Source organism: Trachemys scripta, chromosome 12 (assembly GCF_013100865.1).
Source record: "Trachemys scripta elegans isolate TJP31775 chromosome 12, CAS_Tse_1.0, whole genome shotgun sequence".
Classification (NCBI taxonomy): domain Eukaryota; kingdom Metazoa; phylum Chordata; order Testudines; family Emydidae; genus Trachemys; species Trachemys scripta.
In genome coordinates this window covers 28126260-28144678 of record NC_048309.1, presented here as the reverse complement: position 1 = coordinate 28144678, position 18419 = coordinate 28126260, and the positions used below count along the sequence as shown (strand labels likewise).

At 52.2% G+C, this 18419-nt stretch overlaps 1 protein-coding gene across 4 annotated transcripts in view; it reads right to left on the bottom strand.

Moving 5' to 3' along the window:
* Positions 1-365: 365 nt before the first annotated feature.
* The window catches only part of NECAB3 (N-terminal EF-hand calcium binding protein 3), a 128504-nt gene continuing 110450 nt past the window's right edge, over positions 366-18419 (bottom strand). The window contains exons 6-13 of one of the 4 annotated variants that reach the window (XM_034787392.1): positions 14483-14619; positions 12606-12727; positions 11425-11504; positions 10637-10690; positions 9591-9703; positions 5092-5169; positions 4489-4580; positions 366-2402 (exon numbers count right to left, since the gene is read on the bottom strand). In XM_034787392.1, coding sequence (XP_034643283.1) covers positions 2374-2402; positions 4489-4580; positions 5092-5169; positions 9591-9703; positions 10637-10690; positions 11425-11504; positions 12606-12727; positions 14483-14619 — 705 coding nt within the window. In that variant the 3' untranslated portion in view covers positions 366-2373. Of the gene's footprint in view, positions 2403-3606; positions 4581-5091; positions 5170-9590; positions 9704-10636; positions 10691-11424; positions 11505-12605; positions 12728-14482; positions 14620-18419 lie in introns of those variants that run through there. The other 3 variants (XM_034787391.1, XM_034787394.1, XM_034787393.1) reach the window with 3 other exon arrangements.

Genomic DNA, 18419 nt, shown 5'->3' with positions numbered 1-18419 from the left:
TTGTTCAGAAAGGGAGCAGACTTTCTGTGCTCTGCTCCTTCTTGGCTAGAGCCGGGTATTTTATGGGGTACTTGCTATAAAATAAGGAACAAGGAAATTCTATCTGTGACCAGCTCAGCATGGCTTCTGCTAGCCCACCCAGAAGGAGGGATTCAGCAGGGCCGGGCCCAAGGCCCCTGGTTTAAGTCTTACCCAGAGTCACTTGTAGGTCTGCTGCCCAGAGGGTGTTTGCTGCTGGCTGAGAGGTGCAGGGGTGGCTGGCACAGCTCCATGATACAGACACAACAAATGCAATTGTAACCACAAGCTGGTCATGTACCTCAGCTCTGGAGTGTCTTACCTTTCGCTGGTAGATTGCTAAGCAACGAATAAGGGAGATGAACCAATGCCACCTGTGCCACGTGCTTTATGAAAGAAACAAAGGGACTGATCCAGCATCCTTTATAGCAATAGTTTTGCCATTGAATGCAATGGAAGCTGGATTGGGCCTTATGAAAACAAGGCAGAACTCCCTGGGAAAACACTAGAAGGCTGCCAGGCTCAGGCCCGATAGTGTATTATGCACCCCACGCCCAGGGGTGTCTGCATGTGCCACAAGAGAATTAATACTGCACTGGATATACAGGCAGGCAGACTAGATGACTTGGGGACCCCTTCTTGCCTTAAACTCTATGACCCTGAGGAGGAACCTGGAACTCACAGAGGGGAACCTGGAACCCACACTCACCTGTGGGCTACGTATGCTCTTTGTGCTGTCACTTGCACCTGTGGGTGTAGAATGCTGGGAGGTAGTGTTTTGCACCCAGGGTCTGCACATGTGGATGACTGCAATGAGGTGTGAAATTCTTCTACCCTCAGGCAGAAGAGTGTTCTGAGCTGGCACCTAGGGAGATTTCCCATTCACACCAAGGGATAGGCCAGAAGATTAATCAAATAACTCTACTGCTGGTAGGCTTCTCGCCATGGTAATGTCTATTTAAATTGCTCCGACCTGACATCATGCAGTGGGGTGAGCATAGGTGGCTGGGTTTCGTCTTCAGACATTTACAGGACCATGAGATTGGACATGCAGGAAAATACTTCCTAGCTATCAGTGGTGATAGGAGACAGACTGCCAGTCTGGGAGGCTGACGTCCTCCACGCAGCCCCAGGTGTAGTTAGAATGTGGCTGGGGCAGTGCAAGCTGCCAGACACATCACCTTGCCCGTGACCTTGGATTTCAACCCAGTGGCATACCGGCTAGAAGTGAGCGAGAGCTCAGGCGCCAAGGCCCATTCGGTTGTTGGCTGCTCTGCGGGGACAGCCAGCGGGGAGGCTGACCAGTGCCCATTATGCTGTGGGGGTACCTACACGCAGGGGTTGTTTTGGGGACATGGACACGTCTTGATAGGAATTGCAGTGAGGCCATCCGACTCCATGCTACAGAATTAGGCCAGTGCCAGCGGCTAGTTCAACTGCTCTAAATAAGACTAAGATGAGTCCATCGCCAGCCACAGCCTTAAAGAGGCCATGCTGGGGCCAGGAGGGCTGAAATTAGAGCTCATGGAGGTGGTTGGCAGGCATGGGTGCACACTCTGCCCACCCTCTGCTCTCCCTGACTACTGTATTGCTGGGCATAGGCAGGGAGAGTGGAGCACACAGCTTGTCTAGAGGTGTTGTGGGACCTTTGCAGAGATTTGGATCCAGCCATCCCGTGCTGATCCCCAGAGGATCTGTGTATGGCCTGGTTCCACTGACCCCGCTCAGAGCACAGAAGATCCCCCTGTTTCCCCACACTGCCATCCCCCAAAGGGCCCATAGTGCAGTGGCTGGACACAGCTCAATCCAGAGTCCCTCAGTGCCTTGCCATGAATTCAATACCAGGTGAGTGCCAGAGGACAATAAACGTCCCTTGTCCTCCAGTCTCTGTTCCCCACCAACGTGGATCAGGCTCAGCACTGCTGTCTCTGCAGCGCTCCGAGCCCCATGGGTCAGGCCAACGTGAGTTCTGGCCCCTGCATGTCATCACATGACACTGGACTTCAGGCCAGCCCGACATCAAGTATCACGGTAGCCGCTTCTTTATCCACTCACATGGGCGTGGTTGTGCATTCTTCGAAGATGGTACATTCAGGGGCGGAGCATCATAACTGGACAGGCTGATTGGCTGGCAGCAATGTGACATCACTGTGGAAAGTCACATTGTGAGGGGAGAGGGATAAAATACTCCCAGGAGGGACAGCCTGGTGCAGCCAGAGGAGGGAGCAGACAGGACTGTACAAGCGACAACGAGGGGAGGCTGCAGACACACTGGGGAGAGAGAGCCAGGGGTCTGGGAGTGAGGATGCCTCGTCCGTCCGCGCGCCGGCTGCTTTTGGAGAGGGCAGCAGAGGATCAATTATTATTCACAATCCACCAGGAGGCTGGGAAAGCAAACAGGGAAACAGCATGAGCCACAAAGTGCGAAAGGGGGCACTCATATATTGTCTAGTGCACAGGGGAAAGACAGGGAGAGCTGGGTTCTACCCCAGAGACTTCCCCATGGCCCTGGGCAGGCGACTGACTCTGTCTGGGGCTCAGTTCCCCTTCTGTAGAATGGGTATAATATGCAGGGGTTGCAGGGATTGATTCACTAAGTGCTTTGAGAGCCTCAGGTGCTCAGTGCGGGGTAAGGCGGCTGTGGGGCAGGTGGGCGCCCCTCTGCTCACTCATCCCAGGACGAACTGCCCACAGGCTCGCAGCCATGGGAACCTCATACCCCTCCCTGCTCTGGCACAGCACCAAGGCCACAGTCCGCCCTGAGTTTTCACACTGGCTAAACGGCACAGACGTCACGGTGAGTTTTGCCTGTGCAAGGATGTGAGGATCTAGCCCAGCAGGATTTCCAACCCCCTGGGTTTTTCCCCCACTCCACTAAACAAGGCAGAAATACTGGGACTAAATGTACCTAACACCTTGAGCTTAACACTCCAGCACCAGCTCTGACTCTGAGCCTTGCCCAGCACAGGGGGCTCTTCAGTTCATTTTGCCTGACTGTGTCAGCTTGATACACGGGCAGGGCCCCTTTTAGCTCAGTGACAGCCCCTCTCTCGTCTCCCAAGAACAGGAGATGTGCAAATGGCAACCTCTCCCTCCAGAGCAGCGCTGGGTGCCCCCAGCTGAGCCAGGCAGCTGAGCCCCACTAGGAGAGGGCACCTGCTGCCATCCTCTCCCCTGGGTCAGTTCTGGCGATGGCCTTGCTGGACGTTAGCTTCATGTTTTGCTGCTCACTCTTGCTAGGACAGCTCCTAATCACCGCTCAGCTGTGCCTTCCCCATAGGTCAGCAGGACGCACTGTGGCAGCTAGCGCAAGGAGCAATGAAGCCGCACTCCGAATCCCAGCCCTTCACAGGGCAGACAGCTGGGAGCGGGGGGCTGCATCAGCAGGACTGGAGCAAGGAGGAGGAACACGACAGTTGGGTAGAGAATATAATCCGGATTAGCCACACCCTGAGCTCAGATTCCAGTGGGGCTCTGGGGTGATGGTGGACCTGGGCTGGTTTTTGTTTTATCTGCCCCTGCTTAAGGCTGGCTGAGGTTCTCCCTCACTGCTCTTGCAATCAGGGAGACCACGTTTCCAGAAGGCCTGAGCTCCCTGCTAAATCTGCATTAAGGTGCCTTACAATGAAATGGAGGCACAAATCTGAGCGCTCGCCCCTCTGCCGACCTGCTTTGTGCTCCTCACACAGAACTGGGGCAGGAAAATGTGACCACAATTTCTGTCCACAAATGGGAATGAGGCCTGAGCTACCCATTAGGGCCACATCTTGGAATATAGGGCAGGGGCAGGGCTGGGAGTTCAATGCAGCAATTTAAGACAAGAGCCAGGTTGCTTTCAGAAGGGTGTCGCACCCGCTTTGAGATTTGTGACCCAAGAAAGGCCGATAGGGCCATCGGAAAGCTGACCAAAAATACACCAGAGATGAAGGCAAACAGCATCGCAGTGTGTAGCATGCTTATCGCCTCTTGTAATAGTAACAGCTATTAATAAATCATACACATCACTGCGGTAGCTCTTTACACATTCATAGCTCTTTACAAGCCTTAACTAATTCATTAATCCTGCTTGTCTCTCTCTCTCTCGCCTGCTTCCTTACTGTTTACAGAATAAATGTTGCAAGAGCTGGAGTGTTAGCCTCAATGTTCTGGCCAAATTCATATTTGAACAGTTACATTCTGTCTCCCTAAATTCCTTCTGCAGCTAAATTTACATCCTCACGTCCTGTTCTTAACTGTTGCTACTGTTGGGTAGTGTTGCTCTGTGCTGTTAAACAGCTACTGCGTTCCGCCGCAGAGCTGGCTGCATTGCCGTAGTGGGTGAATGGATTCCTACAGTACTAGATGTGTGTATGCAGTATATAATGACGTCAGTGGACGTTGTTCATGAGTAATGGTGGCAGGATGGAATCCATGGTTTGCAATTCCTGTTAGAGGCTCATCTCAATACGTTTGGGTGGAAGAGTACCCCACCTGGAAAAAGCATGGTGGTCACGAGCTCTGGAGACTCCAGCAAGTCAATGATGGCCCACTGGAACGTCTTGCTGCAGTTGGACTGTAAGTGACTGCAAAGCAATATGGAGAGTTAGGACAATGTCAAAGCCAGTATGATTGTGTCAGAGCCAGCCTGCACATTGCTATACAGAGGTGGGGCAGAGCTGTTGTGTGGGTGTGCAAGAGCGGAAGAGTGTGCGCGGACACTTGCCACCCCTGTGCACACCCACAAGAGGACCGGGGTAGGGGGGAAGTCCTTGCATTCCCCAGAGCAGAACGCCTTCTGTCTCGAATGTGCTGATAACTCACCCACCCACACGTGATGGTGGTTAGCACATCATTCACAATGCAAATGCCCCCTTGTGATCATTTGATCCTGCCGCCCTGTGCAGATACAGTAGGTGTAAATAACTAGACAGGTAAATCAGGGAGGCAGTAGCCACTGGCAGGTGCAGGAAAAAGTGAAAAAGGGTGAACATCCTGAAGAGAAATCCCGTCTTATCTATTTCATAAGAATTGCACTTGGATACAGCCTTCCTCAGCCCGGACACCTTCAGCAATGAATTGCAATTAGCCTCAAACCTTCTCCACGAAGTCACGTCCTGCCAGAACTCATAGAGAATGAAGCAGGCCTCGCTCGTCAGCTTGCGGGAAGACACGCTGCAGGGACAATAATGAATGCGCTCAGTACGGCAGCTTCTGGGATAAATGAGGCCATGCTGGGCAGCCAGCCTGGCTCCTGAGCCTTGGTGATTTATCTGCAGTGACTCACTGATGGGTTTTTTGTCTTGTATAGAAAAATAATATTCTTGTGAGCATCTTAAAGAGCAGCAGTAGCATATAAATAAATACACAACTTTGCTGCAGCCCCATTAAAGGCGATTGGCGTGGATAGTGTTGCCGCTACGTTCAGAGCCCTTTCCACCCAAGCCATGTGGAGTCCTTTGCAAGCAATAGACTGATGCGCACAGATGTGCAAAGAACCAGCACCTTTCAGCCTTCCATTGAGTAGTGCCAGCCCAGCATGCTGGGGCATCACAACTAGAGCAGGGCAGGAACCGGGTTTCCATCCTACAGACATTTTCAAGACACTTGGACAAAAAGTCAAAATCTTGAAAATTGTCACAAATGAAAAATCAGGGAAGAAAAAGTCAGTTTGGGTTCATGGAAATGTTTTAATGATTTCAAAAGGTTTTGTTTCACTTTTGACCTTTTTGTTTAAAAAATGTTTTTTTTTACTGTAATTAGCTTAAATGTTGAAAGAAAAAGTTGTTTTGAACGGGAAACCGGGAATTTTTCGTTTGGAAAATGTCAAAAAGGGACGTTTCAATTCTTTACAAACTTTTTTTTCCCAAAAATGTTTTGCGTCATGAGCTGAACACATTGGTGCAGGGAACTGGAATGGAAGGATTAACAACACTTAGGATATGTAGAGCATTTTACATGTTCAAAGCACTATATGGACACATTAACTCATTCAGGCTCACAGTTATTGGTCCCATTTTACAGAGGAAGAAAGTGAGGCAGAAAGCTGGAGGGAGGTGTTCAAGGTCACACCGTAAGAGAGTAGCAGAGCCAAGATGAGACCCCAGGCCCCACGCTCATACCTCTAACCTACACCAGCTTCCAGAGCGGTAAGTGCCTGACATGTTCACACTATGGGGGAGGGAGGGAAGAGAGAGCCCATACAGACTGTGAAATGCCTAAAGGAGAATTTCCCATTCAACTGTAATGTAATTCTTTGGACTAAGAGAGGAACATAGACCCAATCCCTCTAACTCGCACCCTGCAGAGCAAAGGTAACAATTACTGCAATCAAAAGAACAAACCAAAAAGCAGAATCCAAGCGAGTGCAATTAACTCCGAGATGTGCTGGAACGCATCACAGCTCCTGTGTTCGCAGAGTTACTCACTCACTGGGCCCTCAGAAGGCACTTGGTGAAAGGCATCAGAGAAACTTTACTTCTAGGCTAATCTAAATCGAGCGGCTCACCATTTTTCACGCAGCCAGCCTTCCTGCAGAAAAACACGGTTTCATTGAAACCAATCTTTTTCATAGGGAAATGAAATTACAACGTTCCTCCACAGCAAATCCCATATGTTTTGTTTAAATCGAGAATCCAAAGTGACATTTTAAATTGACACAAAATGAAAATTTTCTATTTCCAACTGAAATTTGGAAACATTTCGAATCTTCCTGCAGGAAAACCGACATCTTTCAGCTAAGCCACATTTTGAGACTTGCCACAGACAGCCCGGGGAGCCTGGGGCAGAATCCGACACCGCTCCCAGCTCTGGGTTATTTCTGCCTTGTTTTTAGAATTCAGCCCTTTTGGACTGCTGGGGTGAGGGACAGACCTTTAGTTTAGACAGAGGCCTTCAGTCTCAGGGGCTCTCAGCCAGACACTTTTCACCAGCACCACTGTCCCTTTAACACCAAAGGGGAATGGTGGACACAGTACTGCAATGTGATTGATGTACCCCACCTCACCTTTCCTCCCTTTAGCTCTCATCTCATGCTACGCCATTACAACATATCACGGTACAGCGACGATCAAAGCCAGGACTTTCAGCACCAAAACCACAGGCCTCCTTAGCTAGAAGTAAGTAGTAGGCTGTTACAGTTGCTGGGAGCACCCACTAGAGGGACACATGCTAAGAGTACGTTTACAATGCAATCCGAGGTGTAACTGCAGCTCGTGTGGGCATCCTTGTGCCAGCTTTAATCTAGCGAGTGCAGCTAAAAATAGGGTTACCATACATCCGGATTTTCCCGGATATGTCCGGCTTTTTGGGCTCCAAATCCCCATCTGGGGGGAAATCCCAAAAAGCCGGACATGTCCGGGAAAATCGGAACATGCGGGGCCTGCGGTGCTGGGCCGGGGGCCGGCGGTGCCGAGCCGGGGGCCGGGCCGGGGGCGCTGAGCCGGGGGCTGGGCCGGGGACCGGCAGTGCTGGGCGGGCCGGGGGTGCTCGGACGGGGGCTGGCCCGGGGCCGGCACCCCAGGGCCCGAGCCGACCCAGGCTGGAGACGCCGGGGGGGCCAGACTGGGCCGCGCCTCCTCCTCCCCCCACCCCCCCCCTTACCTGCTTCAGGCTTCCCGCGAATCAAATGTTCGCGGGAAGCAGGGGAGGGGGCGGAGTTGGGGCAGGGGCAGGGGCCGGGACCCCGTGGAGTGTCCTCCTTTTGGACACTCAAAATATGGTAACCCTAGCTAAAAATAGCAGTGAAGACAGCGCCGTGGACCCTGGCACAGGCTGCACGAGCGTGCACAGAGCCCGGGGGGATGTACTCACATTGCTAGCCCATGCTAGGATCTGGCTATCACTTCTTCGCTGTTCTGAGTCGCGCTAGCTAGACTAAAGCTAGCACAGGTACAGTCACATCTCTGACTCAGGAGCGGCAGAATGCCCTGAAAGTGGGGGGGCTACAAGTGCCTGAAGTGAGTCCCAGCCCCCATGCCACCTCTTCCCCCGAGGCCCCACCCCAATCTGCTCCTCTATGCCCCCACTTTTAAAATGGGAGGGCCACGGCTCCCTGGCCCCCTCATTACGAAGCCCCTGCTCTGACTGCCATGTAGACAAACCCTCAGCCAAAATGTTATGCCAGTATAACAACACTCCATTCTGAGGCTCTCAAAGATATTTGCAAATACTAGCGATCAGACTCCCCTGTGAGAGAGTGATTACTGTGATTATTTTACAGACAAGGACACTGAGAGGCAACCAGGCTAACTAACTTGCCTATGCAGCAAGTCAGTGCCAGCAGAGGATCAAATTAGCGTCTCCCGAATCTCAGCTCCCTGCTGTGACCACCAGGCCACGCTACCCATCATCCCCATAGCTCTCCAGTCATACCTCTGTGAAGTGGTCAATGAATTCATCACCTACATACTGGTGATAAAAGACCATAAAAGACACTTCTTTCAGCTCTGGCACTAAGGGCCAGATTTTCAAAGTTATTGAGGTGCCTAAATGGGATTTTCAAAAGTGCTTAAGTAGTTTCGATGCCTAGGCCCAGGTCTGCAAAGGTATTTAGGTGCCTAACTTCTATTGACTTCAATGGGAATGCAATACCTCACTTCCTTCGATGTTTTGTTAATCCCACCGGTGCTGATCAGCATCTTTAGGTACCTAAACCTCTTTGAAAATCTGGCCTCAATTCCCCAATGGGAGCAGCTGTGGGGGGCACCCAGGGCCGGCTCTAGGATTTTTGCTGCCCCAAGCAAAAACAATTTTGGCCGTCCCCCCCCGTTTTTTTCTTACCCCACCCCCGCCTCAACTCCGCCTCTTCCCCAAATCCCCACCCTGCCTCCTCCCCCTAGGCTCTCAAACCTAGGAGGAAGGGAGGGAGAGGGAGAAGCAGCGCGTGCGCCGCGGCCACTCGGAGTCTCCCCCTCCCTCCCAGGCTCTCAAACCTGGGAGGGAGGGCGAGCAGTGGCGCGCGAGTGGCAGCAGCGGAGGTGAGTTAGGGCGGTCGGGGCACATTTTTAGGGGCAGCATGGCCCGCGCCAAATGCCTCCCCTAAAAATGTGCCGCCCCAAGCACCAGCTTGTTTTGCTGGTGCCTAGAGCCGGCCCTGGGGGCACCTCCTTCCTTGCTTGGCAAAAGGGAAGAATGTACCCAATTTCTTCTTTTAAGGGAAAAAGAGAATTACAATATTGGGAGGAGGGGACTGAGTATCAAGACGCCTGGGTCTTTTTCAGCTCTGCCACTGACTTGTGGGGTAAGATTTTGGTCAAGTTACTTAGCTTCTCCATTTCCAGTCTGTAAGAGGAATAATAACAATTCACAGCAACAACAATAATACTTCCCTATCTGACACAGGTATCTAGTGTTGTAGCATTTCCCTACTTCTCAGCAGTGTTGCGAGGCTGGATGAGTTAACGTCTGAGGGCGTCTCTGCAGTGCTGTACAGGTGCGAACCGCCATTATTTAGAGCACTTCCTTCATGTGTTGTGCGATTCCTGAACACTTGTAATTTCAGGGGTAAGGTGTGAAGCATTGTGATCAGCGACATTACGGACACCCATATTTCCTCCAGCCAAATGTCTGACTCCACAGCTGCTCAGGAGACTTACTGTAAGCAGCACCTCTGACCAGCTGTGACCTCTGTGTAGGATTGGAGTGCCTGGTGGAATCCCTCTAAGCCGCTCTCTGTCACCGACAGCTGTCTCTGAGCCACCAGGATGTGCTGCAGGGAGAGAGGGCACAGTTAGGACTCCAGGCCAAACCTGCAGGGCCTTGCTAGAGGCAAAGGGGCCGACTCGTTGGGAGGGTCAGTACTCTTGCTCCAGGAGCTCGCTGGCGCTGCCCTTTGTCCTACAGACTCACCGCCCCCTCTGCTTTCCCCTGCCCAGCACACAGCATGGTGGCTTATTAGGCCAAGGTCTCTCGAGGGGAGGGATAGCTCAGTGGTTTGAGCATTGGCCTGCTAAACCCAGGGTTGTCAGTTCAATCCTTGAGGGAGCCACTTAGGGATCTGGGGCAAAAATCTGCCTGGGGATTGGTCCCCCTTTGAGCAGTGGGTTGGACTAGATGACCTCCTGAGGTCCCTTCCATCCCTGATATTCTATGATTCTATAAGTGGTGTGTGCTGAGCATGTCCAAGAGGTGCCATCTCCTCTGTTAACTGAACAGTAATGAACTGGTTGCAACTGCAACAGGCCACCCTGGGAGAGAGGAGGTGTAACGCGTACCCTGCCCACAGGGAGCAGGACAACTACTGTCTCTGCAAGGCTAGGGGCGTGGTGAATTAGTGCCCTTTCTTCACATGCAGACCCACGGATGGAAACATGCTCTCCTCAGAGGAACCATTTAGCGGATGGAACTTATGCCCTAGTCAGCCCACCATTCTGGTTCCCTTTCCTGCCGATCTGGGGTGCAAGAACATGGAACAATGACTCCAGCGTCAGAACAAAGCTGGGGGCTCTCCCTGGTGAGTTCAACCAGGAATGTGCACGTCTGTCTGCGCTCAGGCTAGTGTGCACATCCGTGTGTCAGTGCAGGGACAGGAGGCCTGTATCCATCTGCACCCGCACGTATGTGGATGTGAGTGTGAGACAGAGAGAGAATCTCTTTGTCTCTGTGCTAGCAATCAATGGAAAGCAGCTGGCCTAGAACTTACAGCGTTTCTCCCTTTGCAAACAACTTCTTCTTTTAGAGGCTCCAGCCTTGGGCTCTGCATTTGTAGAAAAGCAAAACCATTACTAATACGAGAATTCGATTACAAGGGGAAACAAGGGTGGGGTCAGGGCCAGCCTTGGCTCCGGGCAGCTGGGGCAGCAGCCCAGGGCAGCCTGTCAAAGAGTGTGCTGTGCACAGGGTTTGCCTGAGTCCCACCTGACCCGCTGAGAGCCAGCTGGACTGATGGAGGAGGCAGGCAGGCAGGCCAGCAGCAGCGTCTGGAGAGGGTGGAAGGACCCGAGCTGCAGGAGGGCAGTTGCATGATCAGCCAGGTGACTCCTCTGGAGCAGGGGTGCCCCTCCATGGGGCCTTCAAGAGAGTCCCCACTAGATATTAACCCACTGGCCAAACCAACTTGGGACTTGACAGAGCAGCGATCTGCTCCAGAGAGGCTGGGGACTTGAAGAACAAGGGGGGTGTCACCTCAGCAGAGCTCTGCAGGGAAGGTCGAGTGGGAAGCAGGAGGGGGGCCGGTGGGGTCAGGACTGAGCTGTCCCAGACCTGAAAGAACAAGGGGTGCTCAGGTCAGGAGTGGGTCCATTAGCAGAGCTGACAGGGGGGCCAGAACCAGAACAGCAGGGAGTGCTGCAGGTCAGGCGTGAGGCGAGTGAGAGGTGATGCTGCACTGGCTGAGATGCAGGGGTCCAGGCCCACACTCGGAGCGGGGCTGCAGGGTGGGGTTGTGCTGTATTACCATATGCGGAACAAGTCTCCCCTCTGCCCACTCACCTTGCATTCCAGTTTGTCAATGAGCTGCTGTAGCCTGTTAATCTGAGCCACCCACTGGCTGTCAGCTTCGACACAAAGCCCTAGATGGAATATTGACAGGGAGTTGCCATTGTTAGCCAGGTTCAGTTCACCCACACCTGGGCTGTCTGCCCCAGCTCTTTATATTGACTAGGTCCTCTGGCAGAAGGCACAACAGACTGAGAAAGCGGTGAACCTTTCTTGCTGCCTTTTAGCATTTAGGGGACAGATTTATTTGGCATTTATTGGCTCTAGAAGGCAGACAATATTTTACTCTCTTTCTGTCTAAATACTATACCCTTCCTTGAGACTGCAGGCAATGTCTGCGATGTCTGAATTTCATGGCTAGCAGGATGGGAGCCCTCTGGATTTCCTGTGATTTATGCGACTACAATGAGCCAATCCTGATCCCCTGATGTTAATGCCAAAGTACCAGCTGGGGTTCAGCTAAGAATCCAGAGGTGCAGGTGCTGATCTGAACTATCTCCAGAGATCAGAGGGGTAGCTGTGTTAGTCTGAATCTGTAAAAAGCAACAGAGGGTCCTGCAAGTCATCTGAAGAAGTGAGGTTCTTACCCACGAAAGCTTATGCTCCCAATACTTCTGTTAGTCTTAAAGGTGCCACAGGACCCTCTGTTGCTATCTTCAGAGACTGCTGGATGGGTGGGGACGGGAAGGGAGGGGAGCAGGAAGGCTGTGGGGTGGTATGGATTGGGTGGGGCGGGCAGGGCTTAGAATCATATGGATAAACTTCTGAACATTTGGATCTAAACCAGACCCAAACTCTGATCCTTACTCCGAAGGAGACTGAGAAGCTCCAGCTAAGTACAGATAGGATGGTCCCTGGAACATCAGCACTGGTGTCCTTCCTGGCAGCGGGACTGCGTACAGAACAATAGCCTGAGCTGACTTCCTCCAGAACGTTGGTTCAGATATTTCCCCATCCATCAACCTTTGCCAAATCACAGAAAGACACACGAGGCTTCCTTGAACTCAGGCATTATAACTCACATCCCATCAGGAAAGCAGACTCAGTGCCGGTGTTCACACCCTGCTATGTTTCATTGCAACCCACACCGCTACCCTCCAAAGTCAGCAAGGTCCCAAGAGACAGGCGACACAGTGGCAACAGCTTCTCCCTCATCCGCCTGGCCCTGCCAATACCTGTAGTAAGCATCCCGGAATAGGGATCCGTTGGAGACAAGCAGACAGTCTTCTGAGCTCTGCGCCCACATCTCCTGCCAGATCTTGGGCCAATGAAGACTTCAGATTTCTTCAAGTCTTTCCTAAAAACAAAAAGGATTTACTCAATGCAGCCCGCCGGCTACATCCTTCCCTGTGTCTGCCAACCCCGGCTTCACCACGGGAATTGGGTGTGCAGGCACCACACAGAGGCAGGGAAATCAGCGAGACAATCATGTTTTCACTACTAGAGATCTATTGGAGGCCCTGATCCTGAATGTTAGATGACACCAGAAGGAAGAAACCAAGACTTTCTGGCCGAGCAGAAAGAGCTCACGTTCTACACAGGCAAATGTGCTGCCCGAACGCTCAGACATGGCGGATTGGCACAGTCGCACCCACTCCTGGGTCTGCACATGAATGCTCAAACGACAACAGAAAAACAGTTCAGTCACCCAGGAGCGTCTCAGACCTGATCCGGAGCCGTGCTGACTGAGCACTCAAGCCCCACTCACATCTCACTAGGTGCTTCTTCAAACAAACTCCCATTCAAGTCAGCCAGTGCTGGGCTGGAGCAGGTGGTCTGAGCCGCACTCCGACCAGGGACTGGCGGGCCCACAGCGGGCGGGCGGGGCAGCGCAGTACCTGTGCTGGGCACCAGTTGAACTGAAGCAGTTGGGGCAGGCAGTGCCTGGTTTTGTTTTTTTCAGTGGTCTGCACAATTCTCAGGGTACAGCGACACTGCACACTCCTCCCAGTGTAGAGGGCAGACACTGCCCGCCCCCGTAACCCAGGAATAAATAGCAGTGCAGATGGTGAGACACTGCTTAGGTGAGTAGAGCACAGACATGCCAGAGCCTTTGGCTATGTACTTTACATGGCTTTCTGCATGCCCAAGCAGTGGCTCTCCCATCGACACTGCCGTTTTATCAACGTAGCATCCTGCTGCTTCCCCTTGTCAGAGCCCTTCCCAGGCACAATGGAAGGCTCTGGCAGTGGGGAAAGGCTCTGGCAGCTCCCTGTCCTGGGCAAAGGCTCTAGCGGTGGGGAAAGGCTCTGGCCACTCCTTGGGGTGGGAAAAGGCTCCAGCAGTGGGGAAAGGCTCTGGCCGCTCCTTGGGGTGGGAAAAGGCTCTGGCAGTGGGGAAAGGCTCTGGCCGCTCCTTGGGGTGGGAAAAGGCTCTGGCAGTGGGGAAAGGCTCCGACAGCAGGGAAAAGGCAATGGGGAAAGAAGCTCCTTGCTGCTGGAATCTTTCCCCACTGCCTCCCCTGGCCAGAGTCTTTCCCGACCACATGCAGCCGTGCAGTGCAGTGTGGACTCAGCCTGCCCTTCACTGCAGTGTGTAGCTACACATACACTACACGCCACTGCCAGTGACATGCAGTGTAGACATAGCCTCAGAGTAAGACCCAAAGGAGCATGTCAGAAGAACAGGGGTCCAATCCAGCGAGCACAGTAAGAGCGTGTCCAAGTGCCTCCAGCCTTTAGCCCTCGCTGGAGCGGTGTTTCCTCAGCTCTCTAGTAATGGGCCTGTTTGCTGGTAACTAAGGGGGCAAAGTGGGTCACGGGGCTCAGGAACAAAGCCAACGAGGAGCAGAACATGCAGCATCACGTGGGAATGACGGTTCCCCCCTAACTCTGCGGGTCAGCTGTGTTAATATGCAGTCACTGGGAGTTGTGTTTTGTAGCATTAACACCCTGCTGCAAGATGGGCTCTCTCGGGAGGCCATTAGCCCAAGCCACGTTGGGAACCAAGCACAAAAGTATGGGTCCCAAATACATAGCACACCATGGGCCATGCTCCCAACCTCCCATCGGTGCCGATACAGGCTGCCCCATGCCAGCCGCCCCGGCATTACCTCTCCAACCCGGCCTGCTCTTCAATTGTGTCCGAGGCGCACTCCAGCGAGGCCTGCAGGGTCTGCAGCTGGGTCCTGGTCTCCCGTAGCAGGAAGCGGGTCACAAACTGCTCCATCTTGGAGGAACTCTCATACTCCTGAGGGGAAGGAGAGAGAGGGAACGTTGCACCTGCCGCCGGATCGTGGGTGCTCCAGGAGAGCTCTCGCCTGGGCTGCAGCCTCCTCTCCTGCAATGTCCCAGGCCCGTCTCCCTCCCACCCAGCGCCTCACTGGGACTTGGCACAATAATGGTGCTGCCGTCCAAAGAGCTCCAGGCACTGGACAACCATTCAGAGCCCTTCCCAAGCCCCCAGGCAGAGAGGTTAATGCATTCCCACTGATCAGGTGGGGAAACTGAGGCACGAGCAGAGCGAGTTCATGCTTGGGGCAGGTGAATAAACATATAGACATGTTGCAGACTTTAATACTGGGTTGGCTTTGCTTTTCTGTAAAGACCTTAGAGCCTTGAGATAAGCGCTGGGAACATCAAAATCTATAAATGTCTTGTCCAAGGTCACTGAGAAAGTCAGTGGCAGAGCCTGGGACAAGAACCTAGGAATCTCAGCTCCCAATCCTCTGCTCTAACTACTCATTTGTACAGCTTCTTGTGCCCAGCAGAGCTGGCTATAGGCAAGGCAGTTGGAAGCTCTTCACCTTCCCATTGAGCTGTGGTGTATTAAACGCTAGAGATGATCGCGGGATGTGGAGTGGAAGTGGGCAATTTAAAACAGAAATCAGATTAAAGGGAAACCACAGCTGGCCTCCTCTCGTCAGGCACAGTCAGCTCCAAATTGCAAGGAAGCTAATGGCATTTTCTCAGGTCAAACTCTTCAGGAGTTCTCATTTCCAGGCTCTCAGAAGCACTGGATATTGAACGCACTGCTTTGGAAAAGGGAACCATTTGGCAACAATCAGCAGCTCTCTAGTGCAGTGCAAAACTCAGTTACTAGCTGCAGAAGGGATCCCTGGGACAAAAAGCACAGCACAGCGAGCATCGATGGGCCTCCCCACTGGCAGCTTCACGGAGGCCAAGGAGTCGGACTGAATGGGCCAGAGAGCCCAAACACCTTCCTCCAGCCCAGAGGCAGGTGGGGCAGCACGGCAGACCATGCCCCATTGCTATCCCAGTGTGCTTGTTGTGGGACCAACAAAAGGACAGTTCTCAACCGGGGGTACTAAGAGCTCTTCTGGGGGTACATCAACTCATCTCGATATTTGCCTAGTTTTATAACGGGCTACATAAAAAGCTCTAGCAAAGTCAGTGCAAACTAAAATTCCTAGACAATGGTTTGTTTATACTGCTCGCTATACTATACATTGAAATGGAAGTACAATATTTATATTCCAATTGATTTATTTGATAATTATACAGTAAAAATGAGAAAGTCAGCCATTTTTCAGTACTAGTGTGCTGTGACACTTTTGTACTTTTATGTCTGATTTTGTAAGTTTTTAAGTGAGGTGAAACTTGTGGGTACCCAAGACAATTGTGACTCTTGAAAGGGGTACCCAAGTCTGGAAAGGTTGAGAACCACTGGACCAGAGTCCCCAGGGCAGCCCATCTGGCACCTCTCCCTATCGCTGAATCCACACCCACCTCCCACAAAGAGAATCATTTGAAATTGTCATTGCATTGGCAGGGACTGGACCCGCATCTTCTTTCCTCTCAGGTTAAACTCAATACACAAATGCAACTAACGAGTAGGTCAAATTTATCCTTGGTTTAACTCCACGGACTTCCAAGGAATGGCAGCAGGCAAGAATATGGCCCTCTGTGTGCTGGACCACGCACAATATGAGAACCATTGAGCTCAGCCAGCAGCTGGGAGACCAGAGGTCTCTCTGCCTTCAAAAATACATAGCACTTCTGGCTTGAACTAACCCAGCCTGGACTCTGTGAACCAAATTCCCAGACATTCATCAGCCCCGTTGGTGACCTGTGAGAGATCTCTGACCCAGGACAAGGCTTTGCCTCATAAGAGCTAAAGTTTCCAGTTGCAATTCAAAGTGACACAAGCAAAAGTTTGAAAATAGGCTTTTTCTATAAAATCCATATAAAATACCCCACTGTTACCATGTTATCTGGTTATCTGTCTGTAGAAGGAGGTGAGAAATGTCCTATATCCATAAGCCATTTCTTATGTTCTGGGCATCCTGATGGATGCAGCCCTGGAGCCCTCCGAGCTTCTCCCTGCAGTGCCCAGCCCTATGGCCACCAGACACTCGCAGCATTCACAGATTAGCTGCTTTCAAAGAAACAGCCCAGCCCAGCCCACCAGCTCCACCTCAGATCAACACACCCACTCTAGTCTATGCCTCAACCATGTTTGACTCTGGTGCAGGAGCACAAGAAGGGGAAGGGATGGGAGGAAGGGCCATTCATCTGCACACAGCAACATGGCGCAGCATACACAGAGTGAGAGTGTGAGCACATAGCACAGGAAGGGGCCACACCAGCTCCGGACTCTCTAGGAGGCACTGATTTGCATGCACCCCCATGTACTGTAGGGTGTGGCTGGGACACACAATAGTCCTCACCCAGAGTTGCTTGTGAGGGAATTGGATCCAGCGCCATCACAAGAATGGTGGGTTTTACTGGCCTGGGGAGCAGCTGTGGGCCTGGGCTGCTCCTGTTCATCCCATTCATTCATCACTTTATCAGTCCTGTTGGCATCTTCTTCCCTGCTGCCGCTGTGCCAGGCGGGCGCGATGGCAGAGTGCTGATGGCTGCCATGGGAGCGGGTTAGGGCACCCTTCCTGAACTAAAGGGATGCATTGGGATGAATTTCACAGCATACGAAGAGGAGACGACTCAGCTCTTTGGAGACCACGAGCATGAATTTGTCTTCCACATTTGTTTAGTGGGCAGCATGCAGAATGCCAGCCTGTTAAGGGTTCATGGGGTCGGGCTAACGTAAAGGTCAGAGTTCAGCATTGAGGGAATCAGGGCACGGAGGGAGGGGACTCTGAAGAGCGGGATAGATAGCCACACAGCCATTTTCCATGCCATCCCACCACTTCTGTGGCGGTCAGGTTCTTTGGTGCTATTTACACTGGGAGTAAATTGGTGCAACCGAGGGCAGAATCCAGCCCCTGAAACTCAGGTGATGCTTAGCTGAGAGATCAAGCTGGAGATTTCACAAGAGGAAGATTTTTGAGGCTTCTGATGCAGGGAAGCAATTCCACTGGCTACCTGCAGCCCTTGCTAACGACCCGGGAGCACTAAAGGGAAGCTCTCCACATATTCTCCTTCCCATATCTCATGGGTTTCAAGACCTCTGTGATCTTTTACATCCATGCCCGGCACTCTCCCTTTACTGTTCTTTCCTGGCTGACAGCCATCCATGGTCCAAAAGCTGCTGGAGGCATCTTCCGTTGGTTCAGCCCTCTCCTACTCAGCAGAACTTCTCCATATTCAGGCAGTTGTGAGCTCAATGTCCTTCAAACTATTATAGAAAAAGAAACCAACAGTTCCCAGCCATGTCGGGCAACTTTTCCAGGCTGCACCACTCATTGCCTGCCACCTCCCATTCACTGGTGCAATGGAGCTTGGGCACTTGCAGATGAACCTGGGGTGAGGAGCAGTGCAAACACCATTCTGGGCAGATCATGAACTGATTGGGATGTGGTAGTGGCAGGCACCGAGATCCAACAAAAGCATTAAGGCAGAGATGAGGGTCCAGACCCAGAAAGGTATATAGGCTCCTGACTTACACTGAAATCAATGGAAGTTAGGAGCCTAAACACCTTTGTTGTGGATCTGGGCAGAGAAGCCTAAAGTGCTACCAAAAGAGTCTGAAGTTCTAGTTGTGATGCATGTGCCAAAGGCTGGGAACCCCAGGGATAAATACCAACACAATGAAATTCTGCAGGTTGCTGCTGAATGTGCATACGCGTC